This window comes from Leiobunum rupestre, chromosome 4 (assembly GCF_980474605.1).
Source record: "Leiobunum rupestre chromosome 4, qqLeiRupe1.1.hap1, whole genome shotgun sequence".
In the NCBI taxonomy this organism is placed as follows: Eukaryota; Metazoa; Arthropoda; class Arachnida; order Opiliones; family Sclerosomatidae; genus Leiobunum; species Leiobunum rupestre.
Genome location: NC_143387.1, coordinates 37,778,194 through 37,800,269, shown reverse-complemented (window position 1 = coordinate 37,800,269; position 22,076 = coordinate 37,778,194). Strand labels below are relative to the sequence as shown.

The following is a 22,076-nucleotide window of genomic DNA, read 5'->3' as shown; positions in this document are numbered from 1 at the left end:
ATTGAAATTCACTGCATATATTCGTGAAACAGGAATTCCAATTATATCATAACGTACGACTCGGCGTTTCAAAATGCAATATTTTTGGTTCTACATGTAACATGAAAATACAGTGGTATCTCGACGCACCTGCTGTTGATATGGATGTTGCTACGAAGACTTTTTTCATCCAATGACAAAGCGATAAAACCAATAACGCTTATGAAACATTAGTATAAGTATATTATTAAGTATAAAACCAATTAAAGCTATTCAACTATTTAATGACCGTTTATTAGCAGTAAGTATTACAGGTAGCCCACAAGAGATTCATTTACAAATAATGAAGTAAAATTAATCAACGTTTAATACCCGATTTGGTTTTTCTCGACGCACTTGGTCCGTTTTCAATTTTCCATTCAATTGAAGAAAGCGCAGTTTTCTGTGGGTTATATAAAACGGAAGCTACGTTGGTCTCTGGAGAAAAGAAGTGGCGCTTAAAATAACTCGCTGGGAATGTATCCAAAATCCACTCAATTATTATTAGTCGTTAACAATGCGAGGCACTGATTTTCTCAATGGAAACTGCTCGGCGAGTTTCTCGTCAGCCAAAAACAAAGTCATTGGCGTAAGTAGAAGTTATATCAAAACTATTTTTTCCATATTAAAAAATACTTTTAAATTAAGTATCACTCGCGGCTTTATTATATCTACCAATTTTAAACAAAGTTATATATTACTTCATATTAAAAAAGTGATTGGTTAAATCCTAAGCAGTTTAGAGAGTTTCTTTTATGAAATATTAAAATTACAAATGGTTCTCAAAAATATGATTTAATTCTCGTTAGTTAAAAACAATCTTCCGAACAATTCCCATTAATTCGGAATATTTTTTATTAAAAGTAAACCATCTAATATAGCGATTAGGTACGATACTCGAAAATAATGCTATTTTTTATAGTTTTGTTTGATTGTTTCGAGTTTGCTCAACGTAGAGAATTCAACGTACCGTACCTCGGAATGGTATTACGTTACGAGTCATTCTCGACCATTAACCCTCGACATACTCGATTAAACTTGAGGCCTTGGCTATTTTCTAACACCAAGATGATCAAATCTCAGATTTAAAAATAAGCAAACGAAATTTTTTTCGGTCTTTTCCAGGTTAAGAAACAGATTCGCTCGTGTATATCTTCCGTAATTATAGGCGCGATTAGAGTTGGGCTTTAAGGCGAATGTTTGGAAACGTTAATTAAATATTTACAACAATGCGTCAGCAAATGTTTGTCTCCGCTCTCGGAATCGCTGTTAACGTCTCTGGTATAGACGTCCATCCCGTATTGACCATCCTCGGGGAAGGTGACGTAGAACATGACGATTTCGTCGTCGACTTTGTGGGAGACGTACTTGGCGAGTTTTTTCTCGTCCACCCCGTTGCGATGGAGCGTGGCCATGAAGTCGGTCAAAGGTCGAGACATCCTGAATTGAATTTCCATATCCCTCCCGGAGAAGATGAGAGCGTCCTCGTGGGTGAGAGAAATCAGTCCGAACAGCCTGGTGGCTTTCATGGGCCCCCACTCCCCGCTGGCGCAGTCCGGCAAGGGCACCATGACCGTTTGTAAGTCGTCGCAAACGATCTTGAATTTGGAGACGCTCTTGAATTTCATCGGTTCTCCCGTCAGGTATTCGCGGGGAGTGACGGCGTTGGCGAACACGTCCAGCAGGAAGGCCCCGCTGCAAGGCGCGTGCACTCGGAACGACACGATGTTGTCCACGACCGACTGCATGACGAAACGCTTGAGCCCGACGCCGTCGAAAGAATCAACGTCGCTGTCGTAAAACTTGAGATTGTAGTGGAAGATGAGGCTGGACGACAATTTCGGGGGCATTCCAATTCGGACGGTAGCGGCTCCCGTGCTGTCGGTCAGCATGACGGCCTTGGTGTTTTCGTACGGGAAGTACAGACCGTAACGGAAAAAGAGTGACCGGACGAAAGGGAGGTCTTCGAATTCTCGGAGAGTTATCGGGTTACGGAGCAGTTGCCAGTCGGGTTGCAAAGGGAAAAATTCGTAGATGAACTCTCTGGGGTCGGTCAAGAAGTAATGATCGTCGTATTCGTATCGCAAACTGTCCGATTTCCCCCTGGACCCCGGTTTAGGCACCTCTTTGGCGTTGACCAAGTGTCTCGCGCCCCAATTGCACTGTACGTAGCGCCACGCGCCCGCTACGTAGACAGCGTTCCAAGAGTTTCGGAAACGGTTGTCTTCGAACCTGATCCCCGGCTGGTAACCGGCGCTCTTGGAGTACCCTTTGATGACGACGCAGTGCAGACCGGCGTAACTACGATACGTAAAAAAACCAAATGAAACTTTCGTAACAAATCGCGACTGATGGAGAGAATGAACCTGCAAAGTCTCTTGAAAAGTACGTGGTAACTCTCCGTGCCGTGTTTAATTCCTCGCAGAATACCCATGGGAGTGTCCGCGTTGACGTCGTCGTCAAAGTGCATCGTGTTCAAGTTTTTCACCGTAATCCAACGGAATATTGTCCTGCAACAACGTTAAATATTATTCGTATTCTACAATAACAATACCTTTTTACACTCTACCTGGCTTTTTCTACGTCCGTCAAACAGTTACTAATCAGCTGTCGGACAAGATCGGTAAAAGTGCCTTGATCTTCTTGAGCTACCTGCAGCGGCGTAATGAAATCCGGTTAATCATTGTCGAACATTTACGATGAGCGGATACGTACGTTGATGGCAATTTGATCCAGCTCCGAGAAAACGGAAGGATCCTGATAAATGTCCATTTTGTAAATGTGGGGCGGCGTCGGAGGCGGCGGGTTGCTCGGGTAGGGCGGAAGCTCCTCCGAAATGTACTCGTCTCGATCGTACGAATTGTGATTCTAGAAAACAATAAACGTCAATGCGTGATGAATTCGGATCCCACACGCGTAACGACAATAATACCAATGTGTAGAGATGTCTCTTTTCATTGATGAGGTTGATCATTTCCTTGCTGTGCTTATCAATCAAGTCGGCCGTGGCTGCCCTTTCCAATTCGAGCAGTTTTCTGGTCAGCGATTCCTTCTTCCGGTCTAGTTTGATGGTCATGTTCTTCTCGAGGTCGGCCCGCTCTCGCTGGTGACGGATACTAATGGTCTTCTCGTCCTCCGACGAGATCTTTCGTTTCCGCAGTTTCAGTTCGTGTTGAAATTTCGACGTTAATTTCTCCAACTCTTTCTCCCATTCTTCCTGTTTTCATTATTCCAAAATACGCGGGAATTAATAATGTTTCGCAAAATTAGTATTTGAAATGAAACGGGTATAGATTATTTTCAAAATAGCGTAGAAGGCAAACTGTTAGTTTTTATTCGAATAACACCAAGGCTTATCTCTATTTCGCGAGTAGCAAATTCATTAACCCCTTTCATTCTATAGATATGGGTGATAAATGTTTATTAGAGAGATTAAGCGCCAGATGTTATGAACAGCAACGTCGTGGATTTGCAGACGTTACCATTGCTGTCAAAGCATACTGAAATACCCGTTAAAACTGAGACATTGTTTGGTTTAACCTCTCCACTCTGTGGGTCGTTAGGTAATGGTGGATAATAATAGTGCATCTACATATTCTCTGTTAGCTTGAATACGTTCTTGGTAATAAATTATTATTCTTTTGTTTATGGAATTATATCTTAAGTCTACACGTATGACCCGATGGAAATTCTTTTTAACTTGACAGCCGAATGGTCGTTTTGTAAGAACCTAATTTAGTGGCGTCTCTAAGGTGTTTTAGGCGGCATTTGAACCAACTGAAACATTTCTGAAGCGCCTCTTAAAATTTCAGAATTTTTCACTTGGCAAAAATTTCCTCGATTTAAGAAACAAATGCCTTCTAAAAAAGGGCATCAACTTCATTTTGCCTTGTCGCCCTCGATGTTTCAACTTTCCACACCTTTTGGGAGGGGCTTCCCTGCTTTCCCATATCCCTCAATGGGACGCCCCTGAGCAGAGCTTAAGGCTTAAGCGCCAACAATTTTGAAATCCTGGCGACGCCACTGTGTTCCCTTTCGTCCTACTCAAGACCATAATTAACACTGTACAGTTTATCCGAAACTTGCTTAGTAGTTGCGAAAATGCATTTTTGTGTTTAATTTATATTTGCCGTACAAGATCCGGAATGAAGCTTATAATTACCAAAATTTGAGTAATATTAAAAAAGAGCCATCCAATTAAGGGCGATTTATTTCGGTGTTTAAAAAAAAACTACCGCTGTAATTATTATTTTTAACGCGTGCCAAGTTCATACCGGTAACTGGTGTCTCGACTGTTTTATTGGCACCGTTTCGATGCTCAAAGGTATGAATTTAAGAAATCATAATTACGTTGGATCGTTGCTATTAAGGCGAATTTTCATATTTTCTTTTTAAAAATAAGGAAATTTTAAAAGTAATTTTTATTTTCTGTTGTAACGGTGCTTGAAATTACACTAAATTCAAAGACAAATATGTAACCGCCTAAATTGCAAAACGTAATACGTATTAAACTATATACTATTATTTAAATTTGTAGTGTTGTTTTGCGTTTAAAGTAGATAATTAAATATTCTATTTTGGTATGAAATATCTCAGAACCAGATTATATCATTTAAGCGCAACAAAATGTATGGCTTTAATCAGTATTTGTTCCTTAAAAATAGCTTCCTTTTCGTAGCACTCAAACTATGCCATCAACGCCTATTTTTATCATAAAGAGCTTGAATAACTTTAGGGAGGTTAAACCGAAAGCTTCAGAAGTTCAGAATGCTTCGACAAGCTCTAGCAAACTTCGCTTTAGGAAACGTCAAGATGGATTGGTCGAAGCCTAATAACTCCCGTTATCCTAAAGACGTTTAACAAGGCGAAGTATTGAAATAGCCTAAATCAGCACCCACGCGGTGTAGGCCTATTCCGGAAAAGGTGACGTCGTCTCGCTGGACCGTAAATTTGTCACTAATAGCAATTGAAATAAACACAACCGCTTCAACAACGACACGCCGCCGAATCGAAAAGTGTGTCACCAGTTCGAGGGGGCCGTTCACCTCCTTTTTATACCGCGAGAAGATTGGGAAAAAGTAAATATACATCGATATGTCCGCGAATATTTGGCCCCCAGATATATCTTTCGGTGTCAGAAAGAAGAAAGTTGTCAATCAAGGCGAAGGGGGGGGGGGGGGGGCTACCGTTGTACGATGTACGTTTTGTCTCGTGTCGAATATATGAATAACAAGGCGAAACTAGTTTATTTGAGGAAGGCCCTGGGGGCCCATTTCTACCGAATCGCGGGTAATTAAAACTGGAATTTATGTCGCTCGTTAAGGAGAAAAGATCGAGGTTGACAGCAGTCGGATTGGAATGGAAAGGCGGAGGTCAACCTGAATGACTTGGCTGATGTGCGTTTCCTCTTCCGCCCTCTTCTTGGCGAATTGACGGTACAGGGCGTCCTCTTCGGCTCGGTGACGCATTTCCAGCTTCCATTGCGTCTCTTTGTCCTGATAAATATTCAAAATCACACTTTTAATATACTTCATTAACGTAAGCGTGTATAATATGTGTAGGTGGAAATTTTCAAATGCGCTGTTTTATCAAAAATTTGTTTTTCACTCTACCACTATAATGATTTTATTTCACCGGGCCCAAAAACGAATTTCATACGCTGTATAAATTAGTAGAAAATTAATCATTTTAAATTTATATCCAAAATTGAGCAGATAGAAATTCGAATTGGTTCAAAAATTACAATCCAAAATCCGTTATATTTTATCCGATTACAATTTATTGAATTCCCTTTTATTCTGATTCAATCAAAATTATTTGACACTAACTGATTCAAACTGGTGAAGTACCGCTAATACCATAGTACGTCTATTAGTACGTTTTAAAGTTGACAATATATAAAAGTAATTAGGCTTACGACATTTATTGGAAAACTATTTTATTTTTTAAATTATCTACATATTATAATAACATAGTTAGTATTTACTTCAGTATGTTATATCTCTATAGGATATCATACAGTAAAATCGTTAAGAAAAGTAAATACTCTTAAATCAAGCCGACAGGTGATGGATCAAACACGCTATCACACTAATTTTTTTTATTAAATATTTGTTCGTTTACGTGGTAGGCCTATATCAACAAAGACAACCGGTATTTTATCTACTTATTCACTTTATCAATTTGAAGTAACGAGACACGGAAAATGAAATCTTCAAAAAAGTTTATTTACGCGTCAGACCGCTGGAAAAACAACTTTTATCGAGTGTTGATAAAGTATCTAATTAACGAGCGAAACAAACTCGATAACAACGTTGCGAGAAAAACCAACTTGAATTTAATCTCGTCGACGGCGTTGAGGAGTTTGTAAAAAGACAAAACATTGGAATGTCAAACATTCGCGGAGTCTGAGAATTGAGAAAAAAAAAGGCAGTAAAAAGCTTTCCTAATGTTGACAACCCGTAGAAAACTATAATTACGAAGGGTGTTATCCCGGCGTAGTTAAAGAGAATCCGCTCGACGGGAGTAATCCCAGTTTATTATACCTATAAAGGCAAAAGAAAATTTTCCAATTTGGTTCCACCTTAAACTTCCTGTTCCAAGATAGTTTCGAAGCTCTTTTTTTTTAAGCTATTACGCGACGAGCGAGCTGGTTTCGTGAATTTGGCTGGCTCACGGTCAACATCCTATCGCTCACGTTTGAAAACTAATGGGGTTCTTCTCGAAAGAAAAACTATTCGTTATTTATTTAGGTATTTTTGCTTAGCCGCTTTATTTACCCACAGGCCCCCGCCTGCCTCTCGGAGTTCGTGCTACTAAAATTGCTATTTCGCCGCGAAAGCCTTTCTCGCTCGTTGATGACATTCAACCCTTAATTTTAAAAGAATTATTTAAGTTATGCTTGAGGCTTTTTAAGCGCATTTACAGACACAAATAAGACATTCCATTAATAGTGCCACCCTCTTCAAAACAAATCTAAAAGAATTGAACGCTTTAAATAAAGGATAAATGCCCACGGAAACAAATTGAGGTTGACAGTAAAATTAAATAGGCGAGAAGAAATTCGAGTCCATTCTCGGTATTCTAAACCAAAAAGGCAAATACCCTTGCCTATTACGCAATTTCCAAATTTCATTCAGAAATCTAACTAGTTTACGCGAGACTCCGCCGTCGGTGGAATTAAATTTTGGAACAACTTTAACTGATAACCTTTTGGTCCCGAGAAACGGTTAAAAACGTCAAAATATCTAGGTGAGAACGGTAAAAAAATGTTCCCTAATCCCACGTCAGTCGCTAAATAAACGGCTTCACCCGATTTCTCGAGGATCTCCAAAGTTTCCTCCCTTTCACTAGATAATCAGAAGGAGCTCTTTCATTTTGTTTTTCAGACGTTTTACGCTTTGAGACTACATGTTCGTACCGAAGCACTTCTGGTTTTTGATAAGGTAGAGAGCCTACTATTCGCAATGGGGAAACGTAAATCTTACCCAATTATTTTCAGAAAAATCTTTTAAAATTGCCGAAATTATTTCTTTTTTGATAAGATTACTAATTTAGTATTTCCTCTCTCGGAATGAAATAGAACAAATATGGGAAAGTATTTTCTGAGCAAATACTTAGCCATTTATTAAAACACGCAATTCACCCAAAAGTGTGGTACATTAACATCACCTATAATCGATTAAATCGAATTTCTGAGAGTAAGAGTCAAAAGGAATCAGATTATTTAAGTTATAGAAAAGCGGAAATATTTCACTAAAGTTAAGCGTGATTGCCGGTTTTGATTTCAAGTTTTTCGATTAAAGAAAGCATCCTCCATTGGCGTCGGAAACACCGGTACATTTTGGTCCAATGTTACCAGAAGTGTCGGTATTCCATAAGAATATAAATACAAGATATGTATTTCAGAATTTAGCAAAACCTGGTCTATTCTGCTCCGGGTTGTTGCTTTCCAGTTCTCACGCCTTTATCGCATTCCCGCGTACGGTATCTATCATGTAAAATTCCCCCCAAAATAACAAGTTCTGTTGTAATATAGAACATTAACACCGGATGACTTGTTCGTGAAAACCGCAACGATTTTGTTGTTGGGAAGGCTTACGTAACAACGCGTGTATTACGAGCGTGATATTTCATATATATAAATTTTGATATTTTCGAAATTTTATAAAATTAACTGAACTGTGACGTCGTTAAATTACGCTTATAATAAAAAAAGGGTGTTATACTTTCAAAGGGCGGTAAAGGAAAAAAATTAAATAACTCGAATATCGCGATATAACAACCAGCTTTTGCGTGTTTTATAGAAATCTGATTTAAAGTATCTAACAATTTCGCCGTCACGGCTTATGCCAAAGCGTTTCAGACATATCCAATTTAAATGTTTTAATACTTTGATCCGATGGAAGGCGGTAAACTGATTTTAAATTTAAAAAATTCAAAGCAGGAAATTAAAAATTAGCAATGTTAATTTTAATTCCCAAGAAGGAAACACGGTATTTCGAGCAACAAATTAAATCTTGGAAATCAAATGTTGGGTAACGTAAAAATTAATAACGCGTAAGAAAACACGCGTAGGGCTGCCCTGTAAATAATATTTCGTTAATTGCTTATTATGTTTAAGCCACGAAACCAAATATTCCTTAAGCTCGCTAGTAGCGAGTAAAAAGACTTAAAATCAGCTTCCGCTTTAACCATTTAAATTTTCAGGGGTCGATCTGTTTCAAACAGATATTTTTCACTTCAGCTTTGGAAATCCCGCAAAATTTTAAATTATAAGCTCGTAAATTTAAACCGTATTTTCACAATCACTATAGCAGCTGAGGCGGATTTTTAAGTATTTTACTAGAGAGTATTAAGTATTTTACTAGAGAGCATGATCTTTAGAACTCCGTTTTTGGCGCTAAATCTGTCATATATGGCGGAGATTGTTAACTTCTGTTAAAATTAATTGTTAATTTAAATTACAAAAAATATATATTTTTAAAAAGAATGTAAAGTAATGTAATGTAATTTAGTAAATTAATAACTTTTTTAAAAAGTTTATTTTTCATAAACTTTATAGTTTCGCCATCTACCTCAAACATTAATAAATAGGAAGGTACCTCGGGTGGATTTCGCCCCTTTTTGCATATTTCCCTGTAGGCAATATGTGAATGCGTCTATTGCTTTTACAGGTTCGAGTCGTTTCGGGTTAGGTTATGGAAGGTAGAGGTAAAGTTAGGTGGCGCGTTGGTGAATGTTTGTGGGTATGTGATATTACCCGTATAATTGATATTCGAAATGTTTTAGAAGTAACAAACCATTAAGGGTGAATCAGTTTTATATCTTAAATATTAATATTTAATGACCGAAAGGGAATGAATTTTGGCACACATCGGGGCAAACCTGCATTTTTTAGAGAGAACCTTCTGCCAAAACCCGTTAATTGGCTAATACCGCCCAATACAATAATATTGATTAATCGAAGCATTATAGCATGCCCAACTAAGGGATTAGTAACTGAGCTGGGCGTTTGTAGGTACTGTCTGTAGTTTTATCGCCGATGGAGTGTGTGTATATAAATGGCAGGGAACAACGCCCTTTCGAAATTTTTGCGCTTTGAAGTTCATCAATATCACAGTCGTAGCTATAGACTTCCGCGCTCCTCTCGCGATGGTAATGTTGCCACCTCAACGAATTAGGGAGAGATGGCGTAGGACGCAGGGCCGCGAATACGGACGAAAAATCACGCGTTATATACCTCCGGGAGAGTGCTTTCAAAGACCTTGGCTTTTCCTTTTTTTCACTTTGAAACGAAAAAGGCGATTGTTCGAGCTTAATGACCAAAAGAGTAGACTCCGCATACCCAAAAGGGATACCAAATAAATGCATTTCTTTTCAAATTCATCTGCATTCTTGTTTTATATAAGAATAAATAAACGAGGATATTGAAACATTTCCAAATCAAGAACTTGGAAAAAACCAATCTTGATTTTAACGTGGTAAAAAATCGCGATCCATTTCTTCATTCACTACTCTTGCCTTATAAAAATATAATGAATCTAGGGGAAAAATCAAATTATCTAAAATGAAAACTATACAGTAAAATCTAAATTTAAGGCGAGTGTTTTAAAAAAGGACAGTTAAACGAAAAAATGTATCTCGACGTTGCGTCCAGTCAAACCCTATGATTATCAGTCGTTCCCAAAACCCATTCGCAGTATAGGGATTTCGTATTGATTTAAATAAAGAGGAGATTGTTTATTTTTCTTCCTAGAAACGCGTGGAGCGCAAAAGCGTGTCGGGCTACTGAACGCTTGAAAATGCGACTTAATTCACGATCGCACTTTCTTCCCAATTGGAATTGGGCGTGCCTCGCTTCCTATTTCGCAACACACAATTCGTATCTGACAAGTTTCCATTTTTTGTCGTGACAGCTTCGTCAGAATGCGTCGCTCGTTATACGTTAAATTATAAGGCGGCCACGCTATTTCCCGGCGAAAATTGACCGGAAAAGCGAAACGCATCTTTGAAACTTCTTATAAATTAAGCGCCCCATTATTGGTGTCCGAAATTTTGATGTTTTAAACGAAGAAGCGGTAGAAAGCGCGCATCGTTATTTATAACAAATTCATTTTCTCGAAACAAACGCAGAAGTGCTCGAATAAATCGTTTTTCATATTTTCGACATGATGCGGTGTTTTCGAATCCAAGAATCGAATAGGAAACAAATCAAATGTTACTTTTTAAGACAATAGGGGTCTCTAAAATGTTAAAAGCATTACTGTTACACTTTCTAATGTAATATAGTCAAGATTGAACGTATGAATTCAATACTAAGTAATAATTTCAGTAATACTAAAACAAATTCCACAAAATTTGGAGTTCTCATAATTATTTTCCCTGATTCCCTGATTTTTCGGGAAAATTTTTATTTTCCCTGATATTTTTGTGACTTTTTTGCTTTAAATAAATTTCACTGATATTTCCAGGTTTGTATGAACCCTGGTTATTCTTTCTTCTGGAGAAATTCCGTGTTTGCAGAAAATTATGATGCCGCTATTTACATATCTTGTTGAACTAATTTTATGGGTTTAGAACGAAAGAGCCATAGCTTTCTAAAACACTTTCTACCCCTCAAAGGTTTCGCGAAAACATCGAAATCGATCGAGCTTATGAAGCATTTGAAAGACGAATGCTCACTATAACATTAACCAAAACTTAAAACCAAATCAACGTGACGCGTTATTCAATCTCGTTAGATACTCATCAATTTGATTAAGACTATTTCGAAAACGTTTGAATGGTAAATTTGAACGTTATCATTCAACTACGGAAAGCTAAACCAAACCCGTTCCTACGATAATTAATAGTGGTTTCTCTAAAATAAAAAGAACAAAAAGTAAGAAATAGAATATGTTGCTCTTACGTCAAAAGACAGAGCTTTAATAGACACTTTGGAAACGTTACAAAACGGTTTCTAAAGATCAAATTGTAAAATTTTGGTGTCGAATTTATCGTTTGCCTATTAATACAGTTGACACGGAAAATGTTCAATTTGATCTTTCGAAACCGTTTCAAAAAGTCCCCAACGTGTCTAGTGTGAACGTGGCAATAGTATATTCTTCGCACGCGCAATATAGAAAAACCTACATTCCTGTAGCACGCGCTTGTAGACTTGTAAGGGACACATTAAAACAATAAAGCCACATCATGGAACTAATCAACCATTAGAATCGTGATAAAAAAGTTACGCGATGGTCAATTAAAAATGTAACGAGGAAAATACCAACGCTGAGACGAAAATGAATAGCTGCGTCTTTAACTTTTACTCGCGACGATCTTGACCCAGTCGCTTCGAAATTATACCAGAATCGGGGGGGGGGGGGGGCATTACGACGGGAAGGGGGTGTCTGAGAGAAAGGAAATTAGTAACCGGTTCCACGGAATCTCCGTCCATTGTCTTCTCATTTATCGTCACGCGACCACAAATGTGAATGCGAGTTAAACGATAAAACTGGTACGAAAGTGGCGAACATAAAGGTTGGCCGCGCGCGACAGTCAATCCAATGAAGATAAATTTTCATCAGGAACCGAAATGGACAATGGAATTAAAAACGAAACATATCTATATCGTCATTAAAAAATAATATAATTTCCAATGAAAGCCAGAATGTGAGATCGTGGTGCCACGGCGAGTTAATGAATTATATACCTTTTGTCGAACTCGAATATCTAATTTCAAATAATTCAAACTTCTCAACCAATGCATTTTTTTATTAGAAAATTTCGTTACCCGAAATTAAAAACGTCAAAACTTGAAAAAAAAGTTATTTTATTATTATTTATCTATAGCCCAACGATGAGATAAACTATATTATGGGAAAAGAAGCCAACCCAAAAAATACTTCACAAAACGCTCAAAATAGTGTTAACTCTAATTTAGAGTTACGATTATGTAACTCCTTCCGCGTTGAGTTTTCAAGTTCTTTGCCAACTAGTTATAGCGGTTTTCCGTCGAGTTCTTCGGTTTCCCTTTTCCCCAAAACCCTATTGAGGTTAACGGTAATAGCGAGTGTAGGAAGCTGTTGGCTCGCGTGGCATAAAGGGCTTGCCACCACCCTCCTACGCGATCAAATCTGGCCACTGAAAAAAAAAGGAATAAAAGTGGCTAGCTGACTGGGGACAATGATGGTGCCTTCGATATTAGCCTAGCTGATTATAATTCACGGATTTTACCCAAATTTAAGTAAATTATATTAAAAAGGCAATTTTTATAGAGGATAGCGAGTTCATCGTCCACAATATATATGCTTGTTTCCGAGGTTTTAACTTTGAGGTCTGAAAATTGTGAGAGTAATGAAAATGAATTTAAAATGAGGAAAAATTAATTTAACTCCACGGGAATAAAACCTCAGGTATTTGGTGGGGAACACCAACGTTTACAGCTCTGGCTGCTCTTTCCTTTGGCTTAAGAAATCACTGTACAGGCTAATTTGAAAAATGGAAGGGGTCTCCCATAAAGATTGCTTTGCAGGATATATTCCCTTTCAGTAAAAGTGAGCGAATAAGATTCATTTCCACGAATACGACGTTGCAATTAAATCCGCGATGCCCCTCATTTGGTAAATATCACAAATTATTGAATGAATGAGATGACGTGCCTGAGATAATTGTATAGAAAGAAACGGGGAAATTAAGACATTTATTTATATGCGGATATCGATAACTAATTATATGGGCCAAAAGGAAGCGATAATTCTTTAGTTTTTAAAATTTAAAAAAATATTTCAAATTTCCGACTATTTTGATTTTCATTTAGCATTTAAAATAATTAAAAAGGCAGTGACGTAATTAATAATATAAATCTTGATTTTGGTAAATTTTCAATAACAAAAAACCCTGTTAAAACCCGCCCTAATTATATTCTTAAATAATAAATGAATGACGGGGTATTGGGTCGTTTACAATTACGCGTACGTCTCAAAATATATAGGTCTATACCATTTAAAGAATTTTCGATTCATTCTTAACTTTTTCTCGCCAAAGCGAGAGGTTGGTTTTCGTAACCTACTTCGCTATTTAACGCATTACGCAAAAATGACGAACAAAGAATAGCCGCTAAGATACCTGGCACAACGGTCTCAAACGTTGCTCGAGTCAGACGTTAAACGGAATAGCGTATTCTGAAAGAGTAGTTGTATCGGCTTCCGTGGCGCTGCCAAGTGAAAAGGCTCCGAATTCAGTAACCCGTGGTTCCTTCTTTATCTTCTAAGAACTCAACCTATAAATGGATGCCCACTCAAAAACCGGTAACAGTTTTTAGAATCTCCGAGGATTAGCCAAGCGGAAAGGCTCTTTCAATAAGAAAAAAATCTTTCCAGCAATATTTCGGCCATTTGAATTTCGTATGATTAAAAAGGGGACGCCGGGGGGGGGGGGTGTATTTGTGCCTTGAAGCCGATAAACTTTTTACAATGAATAGAATACTTTGATTTACTATTTACAAGGGCTGCGTCAAATTCTAAGAATTCTTCCCTTGATAGTGAGAATTCTCACTTCTAAAAAATTTTGACGGTCCTTCTCACAGGAAGTGACGTAATTTCTTCTCACGAGTTTTCAAAAAGGGGTGGAAATTATAAATAAAAATGGCGGCTAATATTCATTTAGAAGAAAATGAATTTCAGAGAATACAGAATAGTAAGTTAATTTTCGAGGAAATACTACTTTTAAATTATAAATCCAATGTTTTCTTCCGTGATACAGGTTGGTTTTGCGCTTGTTGCAGCCTACTTCCAGGGACTAGTAGGCCACATTTTGAAGCTCTCTGGCTCTCTTTTAACTCATCGTAGGAAAATGGGAAAAAACAGACATACTTCTCAACTCACCCCCTACAACTCCTTAAAATATGCGCATAACCTTTTGAAACACCCTGTATATTGTCGTGAAATTTTGTACAAATAATATTTATTGTCAAAGGCTTAGTTTACAACATTCGTGGGATTCTCGTGGGCCGGTATCTTTAGAAGAATCTTTTTGCATTTGACGCTTTTTAGCGAGTTCTCACGAAGAACTTTTCTCAAGACAAGAATTCCTTCTTAGAATCTTGACGCACCCAATACCTCGTTATCTTGACCACAAAATACGCGTGGTCATAAAATTATAATAATAATCAGCTAGGCTAATACTCAATTAAGTACGCATACATTGAAGAGCTTTCCGTCTCAACAGTCCAGGTGGCTTTGGTCTATATCACCCGTAAACCTAGGCCTATTTAATTATGAGAAGATGGCCTAGCTTAAATCCACTCAAATTAAATTCATTTATAACGATATTATTCGGTGATTTCAGTCTCACGTGACACGATGTCATCCATGTTTTTTCGCATAGATAAAAAAACCGGCACAAAATGGCGGTCATAGCTAATACAGTAGCGGCGCTAAGGTTTTTTCACGGGTGGGCTAATTATTTTGTGGCCCCTAAGAATTTTGTAGCTACACTCCATTTTACAAATTTAGTGACCCCTTATAATTTTTCCAGGAAGCGAGAAGAGCAAGGTCGTTTTCTTGGTGCGGCTCTCGTCGCGTTTACTGGACCCCCTATGACCTTGTATCCGACCTGGAGGGGACATGTGCATGCCCGGGGTATTTCCCTAAATTCCCTTTCTTTTCTTCCTATTGTCCATTCAACTTTATCTCAATTTCCGCTCCCTTCCTAACAAATCTATCTGTTTATGGTCTACTATCTTATTGAGTAAACAAATTGATTTTTTTCCAGAAAAAATTTCTTGGCATTAAAACAAATTTCTAGAGATAAAGAAAATTCATAAATTCAAATATGTGGCCTCTTAATTATAAATATGTGGCCCTTTTAATATAAATCTGTGGCCCTTCTCAGAAATGCAGGGGGGCTAAAGCCCACTTCAGCCCACCCTTAGCGCCACTACTGAGCTAATAATAATAATAATAATAATAATAATAATCATCAGCTAGGCTAATACCCAAGGCACCGCCTTAGTCCTAAGTCATCAAGCGACTTTTGTAGCCTTTAATTCAGGTGGCCGGGTTACAATGCGTATGCTACTACTTTATAGCCAGCGTAGTTCGAAATTTTCCGGTTCTCATTGAAATATAAACAATAAGGTAAATCAAAATGATAAATTTGACTGCCGGCTATGCTGGAAATATTTGTCCGAGATAATATTTTAAAAATGTATTGAATTTCATATTGTCGGTGAGCACTTGGAAACGCGCGGCTCCATGAGAGCAGTACCTGAAAAACCGAAAATATTTTCGAAAATAGCCATCCATCATAAATTTGACCCTTCCAAGTTTCACGTTACATTGGGGAAAGAAAACGCAACGCCAGCCGGTTTGGAGGATTGATATTTTGTTTTACACGTACTTAATTTGGAGCCGCTTGGCGCGCGTAAGTAAAGAGCGCCAGTATTTGAAAAACAAATGAGGGTACAGTGAGCCTTCGAATTAGGCGAATTAAAATTAATCGAAAGGAGGTTTATAGTCGATTGGAAACACGACGAAAATGTGCGTGACGCGATAGTAAACCTGTTTGAACCTCTTTCGAAAGCCCCGAGACCGTAAAGCAAATATTTGCCGCTTCATTGCTAATAATAATTGGAAATATGTAAAAAGAACAACTACGAGTCTGCCAACGAAGACTTCGGCTCCGTTTTAGTGCCAAAGCGAAATTGTTTCCAACAGAGGCGAAATCGTGACTATCACTTCGCATTTGAATAAAAACGAAAATTATTAGTGAAAAGGAATCATTTGGCAGTTTAGCGATACCACATACGGCTGTAACGCAAATCATGGTAAAAATCGGTTTTTACTTGATGTTTGCTTGTCGTCATAGTGACGTAGTAAGTTACTGAACCGTGTTATTTCTAGTCAGCGCTGTTTTTAAAGATGGCGGCAATTTTTAAGGAGTTGGTAAATGACGAAATTGTTGACGACAATATTCTTAATTGTTGCAACGATCAGTCTTTTATTAAAAAAGAGAAAACGGCCATTGCAGTAGCTGAGGCATTCCAATTAAATGATAGGCCTTTGACCAAACCAGTAGAATTGTTGATTAAACCTTGGATTTACAATAGTATATAGTGCCTACCTGGATATATCACTTGGTAAAAACCTGACAAGCAAATGACTTTTGCGACAGCAATGCCGCTTCGGCGAAGTTAACGGAGAATTTCCGAAACTCCCGTAACACGTAGCTTTCTACAAGGCAGAACCCGTAACAAACACTTAGGAAATTCACGCGGAACGCTAGAGTGATATATCCAGGTAGGCACTACTATAGTTAATCAAAGATTAAACTACAGTTGTATAATTTTAATTCCTCCGCCCGAAAAACCGTAAACAGCGACGCGTTTGACGTCAAGACATAAAAAAAACCTTCTCCCCGAGATGGTTTTTTGATAACCATCGGATTCCCATCGTGACGTCAAATCGGAAACGCGATAAGTCGTACAGTAACAAAAAGTTGGCATCGATTACTCATCGATGTTTTTGATGAGCGTTACTGAACGTACCCCTGATAAGCAATTCTGAATGTCAAAGAAATACCAGCGTACAAACGATGATAAAATTCAGAACCTTTAAATTAAAATATAAAATATGAATTCGTTAGGTATAAAGTATAATGAGACTTTCATATAGATTTCGGCAGGAGGGGTTTTGGGGGAATGATGACACCGATCAAAATCATAAAATAGCCCGAGGTGACGCCGCTCTATATTCCACGCTCCGCAAAATTCGATGTTTTCTCAACCAGAAACAATCACGAAAGTCCTCCTTTTTACGGCAGTCAGGGTTAAGGGTCTCTTTCTCTCTTCTTACCTCCGTGTCTGTCAATATCCACGTGGCCTAGAAGGCCCGAGAACCAATCTATAACGACTGTTATTGTCGGTCCTTCTCTATTACCAGGAACAAATGATCGTCAAAGATGATTCGTCGTATTATTAAGCGAACCTTCTCTTTTTTTCTGGGAGGAATTTTCCCACCGACTCTCGCCGTATAGTGTTTATTAAAAGTCCTTAACCCAAATACTTCTGGCCAAAGATCCTTTTAAAAATTCAGGAGCGAAAGACACCTCCGGCAACGAGAGCGGGGTCTAAGTCCTTTCACGGGGAAAATCTTTGACTCTTTCTCGGTAAAAACATTGTTCGCTCGAGATAAGAAAATCCTTTTCATTTCGTTCGATTCGAGGAAAACTCGATAACGACGAAATCTCGACATGCGCGTATAATTTTTTATGAGACAATTTTCTAATATTACCCAAAACAGTCTTTATTTGAAATCCCGTTTTAGTCCACCGAGGTTAAATTCCTCGAGACTTTTTTAGTTCTAACGTAAAAAAAAATAAAAACTAATCCTGCTTTTTTGTACTGATAGCTTCCACTTAATTGAAAAAGGAGGTGATAACGTTATCTGCTCCATAATTAATGTATCAATTTTTGCACTTTTTATCAAATAAATTAAAATAATTAATTAATAAATATCGCTGCCTATCGACCGGCTTTTAAATTTAATGTGTGAAAGCTGTCTGCTTATTCAAAATTGCCTCTGCGTAATAGCTGAAAGGTTCAGCCTAGAAACATTAAAATCCAAAGGTCGTTCACTTTTTCCTCACACATTTAGTTGTCAGGTATTAAAACAGATGGCGCAGTTTCGAAGCTATTCGCGACCGAAACAAATATTATACACATATATTTCTTTATTCTAAATTATTCAATTCCGAGGTTCAAATGCGTTGAATCGGATCGATTCGAGTGGAATCTTTTGGACTAGGAAGACGTTTAATTTTAGCTGTAAAAAAATTGCAATTTTTCTCAATGGAAACGGATGTAATTGAAGAATAAAGGTTTCAAGAAAAATACTTTAACCAACTTTCTTATGACTATTAAGTCGTATTACTGACGATTAAAAACTTAAAACTGACTAATTATAGATGTTACCAAGCATACCGAATTTCCTTTTTTATCCGACTCGCCAAGTTACCAGCGAGAGCAAAAGAGTTTTTACGCGGAATCATACCGATCAAATTTCTCGAATATCTTCTAAACGTATAAAGGTAGCGTGTCTAAATGGGCTCAATACGGATGAAATGAAAATGAGAGTGAGCGTACAAAGACACCTATTCGGAATTTCGAAAAGATTTGTCAGAGCGAGGAATCTGAAAGGTCATAAAGTATCGCGACTAGCGCAATTTCCAAATAAATGGAGGCGGGTGGGCCTTGACACGTACAGTACGAAATAGTCCCTATTTATGCGCATAAATTCTCCGAGACTGTGACATTTATTAGCGTCAGTATAAACAAAACACCCGGATAAGGTGGTCGCGCCGCCGACCGGGGTCACTGACTTTTGGGCCGCGCATCTCGCTTCAGCGGAACGATATGGCGCCGCGGCCACCAGCCGGCAAGACTCTTCCACGATGATGTCATTAATGCAACCGCGTTGCTCACTTAGAATGCAATAATATATTTTACGATTCCACTTTGATACCGATAAATCACGGCCATTCGAGTTTCTTAATTGCTTTATTTTTGCACTTTTCAACAACTAACACAAAGTAACGGTAGATTTATCGGTGATACAACCACTGAAATAAAAAGATGAAATTTCCAAACGCCTCCTTTAGAATATTTGATTGAACCAAATTGGTCTCAATAAGAATTACGCGTGCTACGGCAGTCATCCGCGGAGAATTGTCCTTCGTCGCTTTATTATGAATTATTTGAACCACGTGAAAAACCTCCAAACTTAACGTGAAAGGGTCATACAATTACGTGAACAAATAGTAAAGTCGAAACCCTTCGTATACTGGGCAGCAAACGACGCGAGAATCTAATTAGAAAGGTCTGGCGTGATCTGAAATGAAGTGGAGTGTAACGACTGATGCCCCTGCCGGGTACTTGTTGGCCAACCTAACAACTTTTAACGATGACCCGACACTTGAAATTAAAAAGGGTGGATTTCTGTTTACATTTTGAAATTCTCCCCGATTCGAGATCTCATATAACATCAACTGAACACATTAGACGTGAAAAATACTCGTTTTCAGAAACTATTCGTAATTTGCTCCTTGGAAATCTTGACTCGTCTGCGGATTTAAGCCGAAGACGGATCACGTGGAATGTTATTAAGTGAAATTTAAAGCAAAAACAAATCAAAATTTGGATGGATGAAAACTAAAAGCGGACCATTAGAATTGAACAAATTTAATTATAGCGATCACATTTTTAACTTCATTACATATACTAATTTCGTACTCGCCGGGGGGGGGGGACACGATGCGAGAATTATTTTCCCTGTACATGTAATTTCCAATATGGGGCGTTGCAAAGATGTTTATCATAAATGGATAATAAAGCATTTTACATTTAATGATTTCGGGAAAAATAACACGTCTAAGTTTCTAAATGTGCCTCGCAGAAGGAAAATTTTGGGTCGAAATACACGTAATTATACCATTTTCCAAACTACAATATTCTCGTTCTTTTCAAGGAAATATACCATCATATTGCAAAACGTTCACTCCCATTTTTAAACTTTTTCGTTTTGAATTTGGGAGCTGATGAAACTGATAATTAATTTACGCCTTTATTTTACAACACTAGCCAAGTTTACCCGTAAATATAGGCCAAATGGCTATAGCCGTGTTGGTAACTTAGCAAATATCCATTTTAAAAGACTATAATAACTAGTCCGTACACATTTCGTTATTTGACAAATGACAACGCGGTGAGAATTTCCGTATCGTAGAAATCGGAACTGCCTCGACCTAAGGATTCCTTTATTACAGCGCCATAGCAAACATCATATTTGGCTTATATATATTGTCCCTTCAACCCGAAAAAATTTCCACCTAAACGTTTATAGAGACACCACATAATTTTGGGGGGAAACTTACAAGATAGTCGTCCAATCTTCTTTCGTAGGCCGCTGTGTAATTGTAACTTCTGTGTAGCTTGGTGGCGTTCAATCCGTGGGCGATGTGAAGAGCGCTGGCGTCGAAACGGCCAGCCAGACTCTCGCGATGTCTAGTATCCGCCTCGTGGGTCCTGGGACTGGTCAGCGCCGTCTTAATGGGCAAAGCGTCCACGTCGAAAGTGCCTTTGCCGAAACCGCGAATCTGGTCGTTGACCAGGTGATTCATTTTGGGTACGTTCAAAGCGGCCTTAATTCCCACCGAAGCGCCGTCCAAATGGCCAGGGCCAGTTTTGGGCACGTGACCCTGACAGTAAACTTCCTTATCATCCTGGTCCTGCTGGTTATTGTAGTAGGTCTTTAAGGTCAACTTGGAACCGCACACTAAGCACTTGAAACACCCTTGATGGAAGAAGGTAAAATCCTTCAACGGGCCTACCTTGTCCACTTGGTAGACTGTCTGACCGCATCGCAAACAGGTGTTCTCGTAAACGTTGGCCCCAAACCTGTGAGACATGGCGCGATTTCTTTTCCGCCGTTTCGGATAAGAAAGACCGAGTTTCGATATCGAAAGTTAAGAACGAGTTTCAATTAATCCTAATGCCACATTTTCGTCGCGCGGAACACGCGATAAGCGGACATACCGTACGTCTTCCTAATCTCCGGAGTTAAATTGACGCGGTCTCCGTCATCGCGCGGCCTTTGCCGCCATCTTGAGCGGTTGAGTGTAATTCCCGGTAAGCGCGTGCACGAACGGAACGGAAATTTTCTCCATAGAAAGCCGGGCGAACCGTCTGAAGTGGGCCCTAGCGTTACCTAAAAAGCCTGTGCCGCGTGGTAATACGTCATCACCAGAATCGCGGCTTACGAAACTACGAATAGGGGCAGCCGCTCAGGTGAATATCGCGCGGGGACGGCAGCAGGGGCGTTCAATGTCGAGACGCGACAGCGTAACGTTTTACAATCGGTTCCTTCCCGAAGCCACTCGTTTGACGGGCGAGCCCAGCTTTCAACTTAACCAGACGCGATAGCGCACGTTTTTACTCAAGCATCCCCACGCGTTTAGATTCCCCCCCGACTTTTATACCAAAACACGTTTTGACCGACGTTTAAATCAGTGACGTAAAATCTAAGCCCCTTTTTGTTCGCATCGTGATCCCCCTCCACACAACCTTATAACGTTATAGTACTCGCGGTCGAAGGCTGTCAAGCGTGAATTAAAATGCCTTCTGCAAAAAAACTCGCGGTCTTCTGGGGGACAAGCTCTCTGTAAACCGCACTCGCTTCTGATCAAAGTTAATTCACCCGCTGGCAGCTTAAAAAGTAGAAATGAAGAGCAAAAACAATAGAGAGGCACACCTGCGAACCTATACCGCCTTTGAATCAAGCACCTAACCCAGAAGGAACTCGAATCCCAATGGGTTCCGGATCTTCTCAATTACGATCTTTTGGAATTGGTGTTGCGCTCAAATTCATTTCATTTTCGCGACGTTGAAGAAAAAAGAATGATAATGGAACCAATATCAAAGCGTTCGTATAATGAAGTTTAAAATTTTCTCTAGAAAACGACTCTCGCCCTTTATACAAAGAGACACTCGGGGAATTGTAAAAGCCTTGACACTTGTA

At 38.8% G+C, this 22,076-nt stretch overlaps 1 protein-coding gene across 1 annotated transcript; it reads right to left on the bottom strand.

Moving 5' to 3' along the window:
* Positions 1-257: 257 nt before the first annotated feature.
* Hil (peptidase hillarin) lies at positions 258-21,452 on the bottom strand. The gene is made up of 7 exons (XM_090172132.1): positions 20,434-21,452; positions 5,397-5,513; positions 2,951-3,235; positions 2,734-2,886; positions 2,588-2,670; positions 2,385-2,528; positions 258-2,319 (listed from the first exon to the last, which is right to left on the bottom strand). Exons 1-7 carry the CDS (start codon positions 20,965-20,967, stop codon positions 1,206-1,208), a joined length of 2,430 nt encoding a protein of 809 aa, XP_090028258.1. The 5' UTR covers positions 20,968-21,452; the 3' UTR covers positions 258-1,205.
* Between the last annotated feature and the right edge of the window lie 624 nt (positions 21,453-22,076).

Excerpts from the sequence above, each read along its gene's own strand:
- Hil (XM_090172132.1), bottom strand. The coding sequence starts at position 20,967 with ATGTCTCACAGGTTTGGGGCCAACGTTTACGAGAACACCTGTTTGCGA. Across the intron at positions 5,514-20,433 it reads GAAGATTGGACGACTATCTT|GACAAAGAGACGCAATGGAA; the intron begins GTAAGTTTCCCC and ends AATATTTATCAG. Across the intron at positions 2,529-2,587 it reads ACGGACGTAGAAAAAGCCAG|GACAATATTCCGTTGGATTA; the intron begins GTAGAGTGTAAA and ends ACGTTGTTGCAG.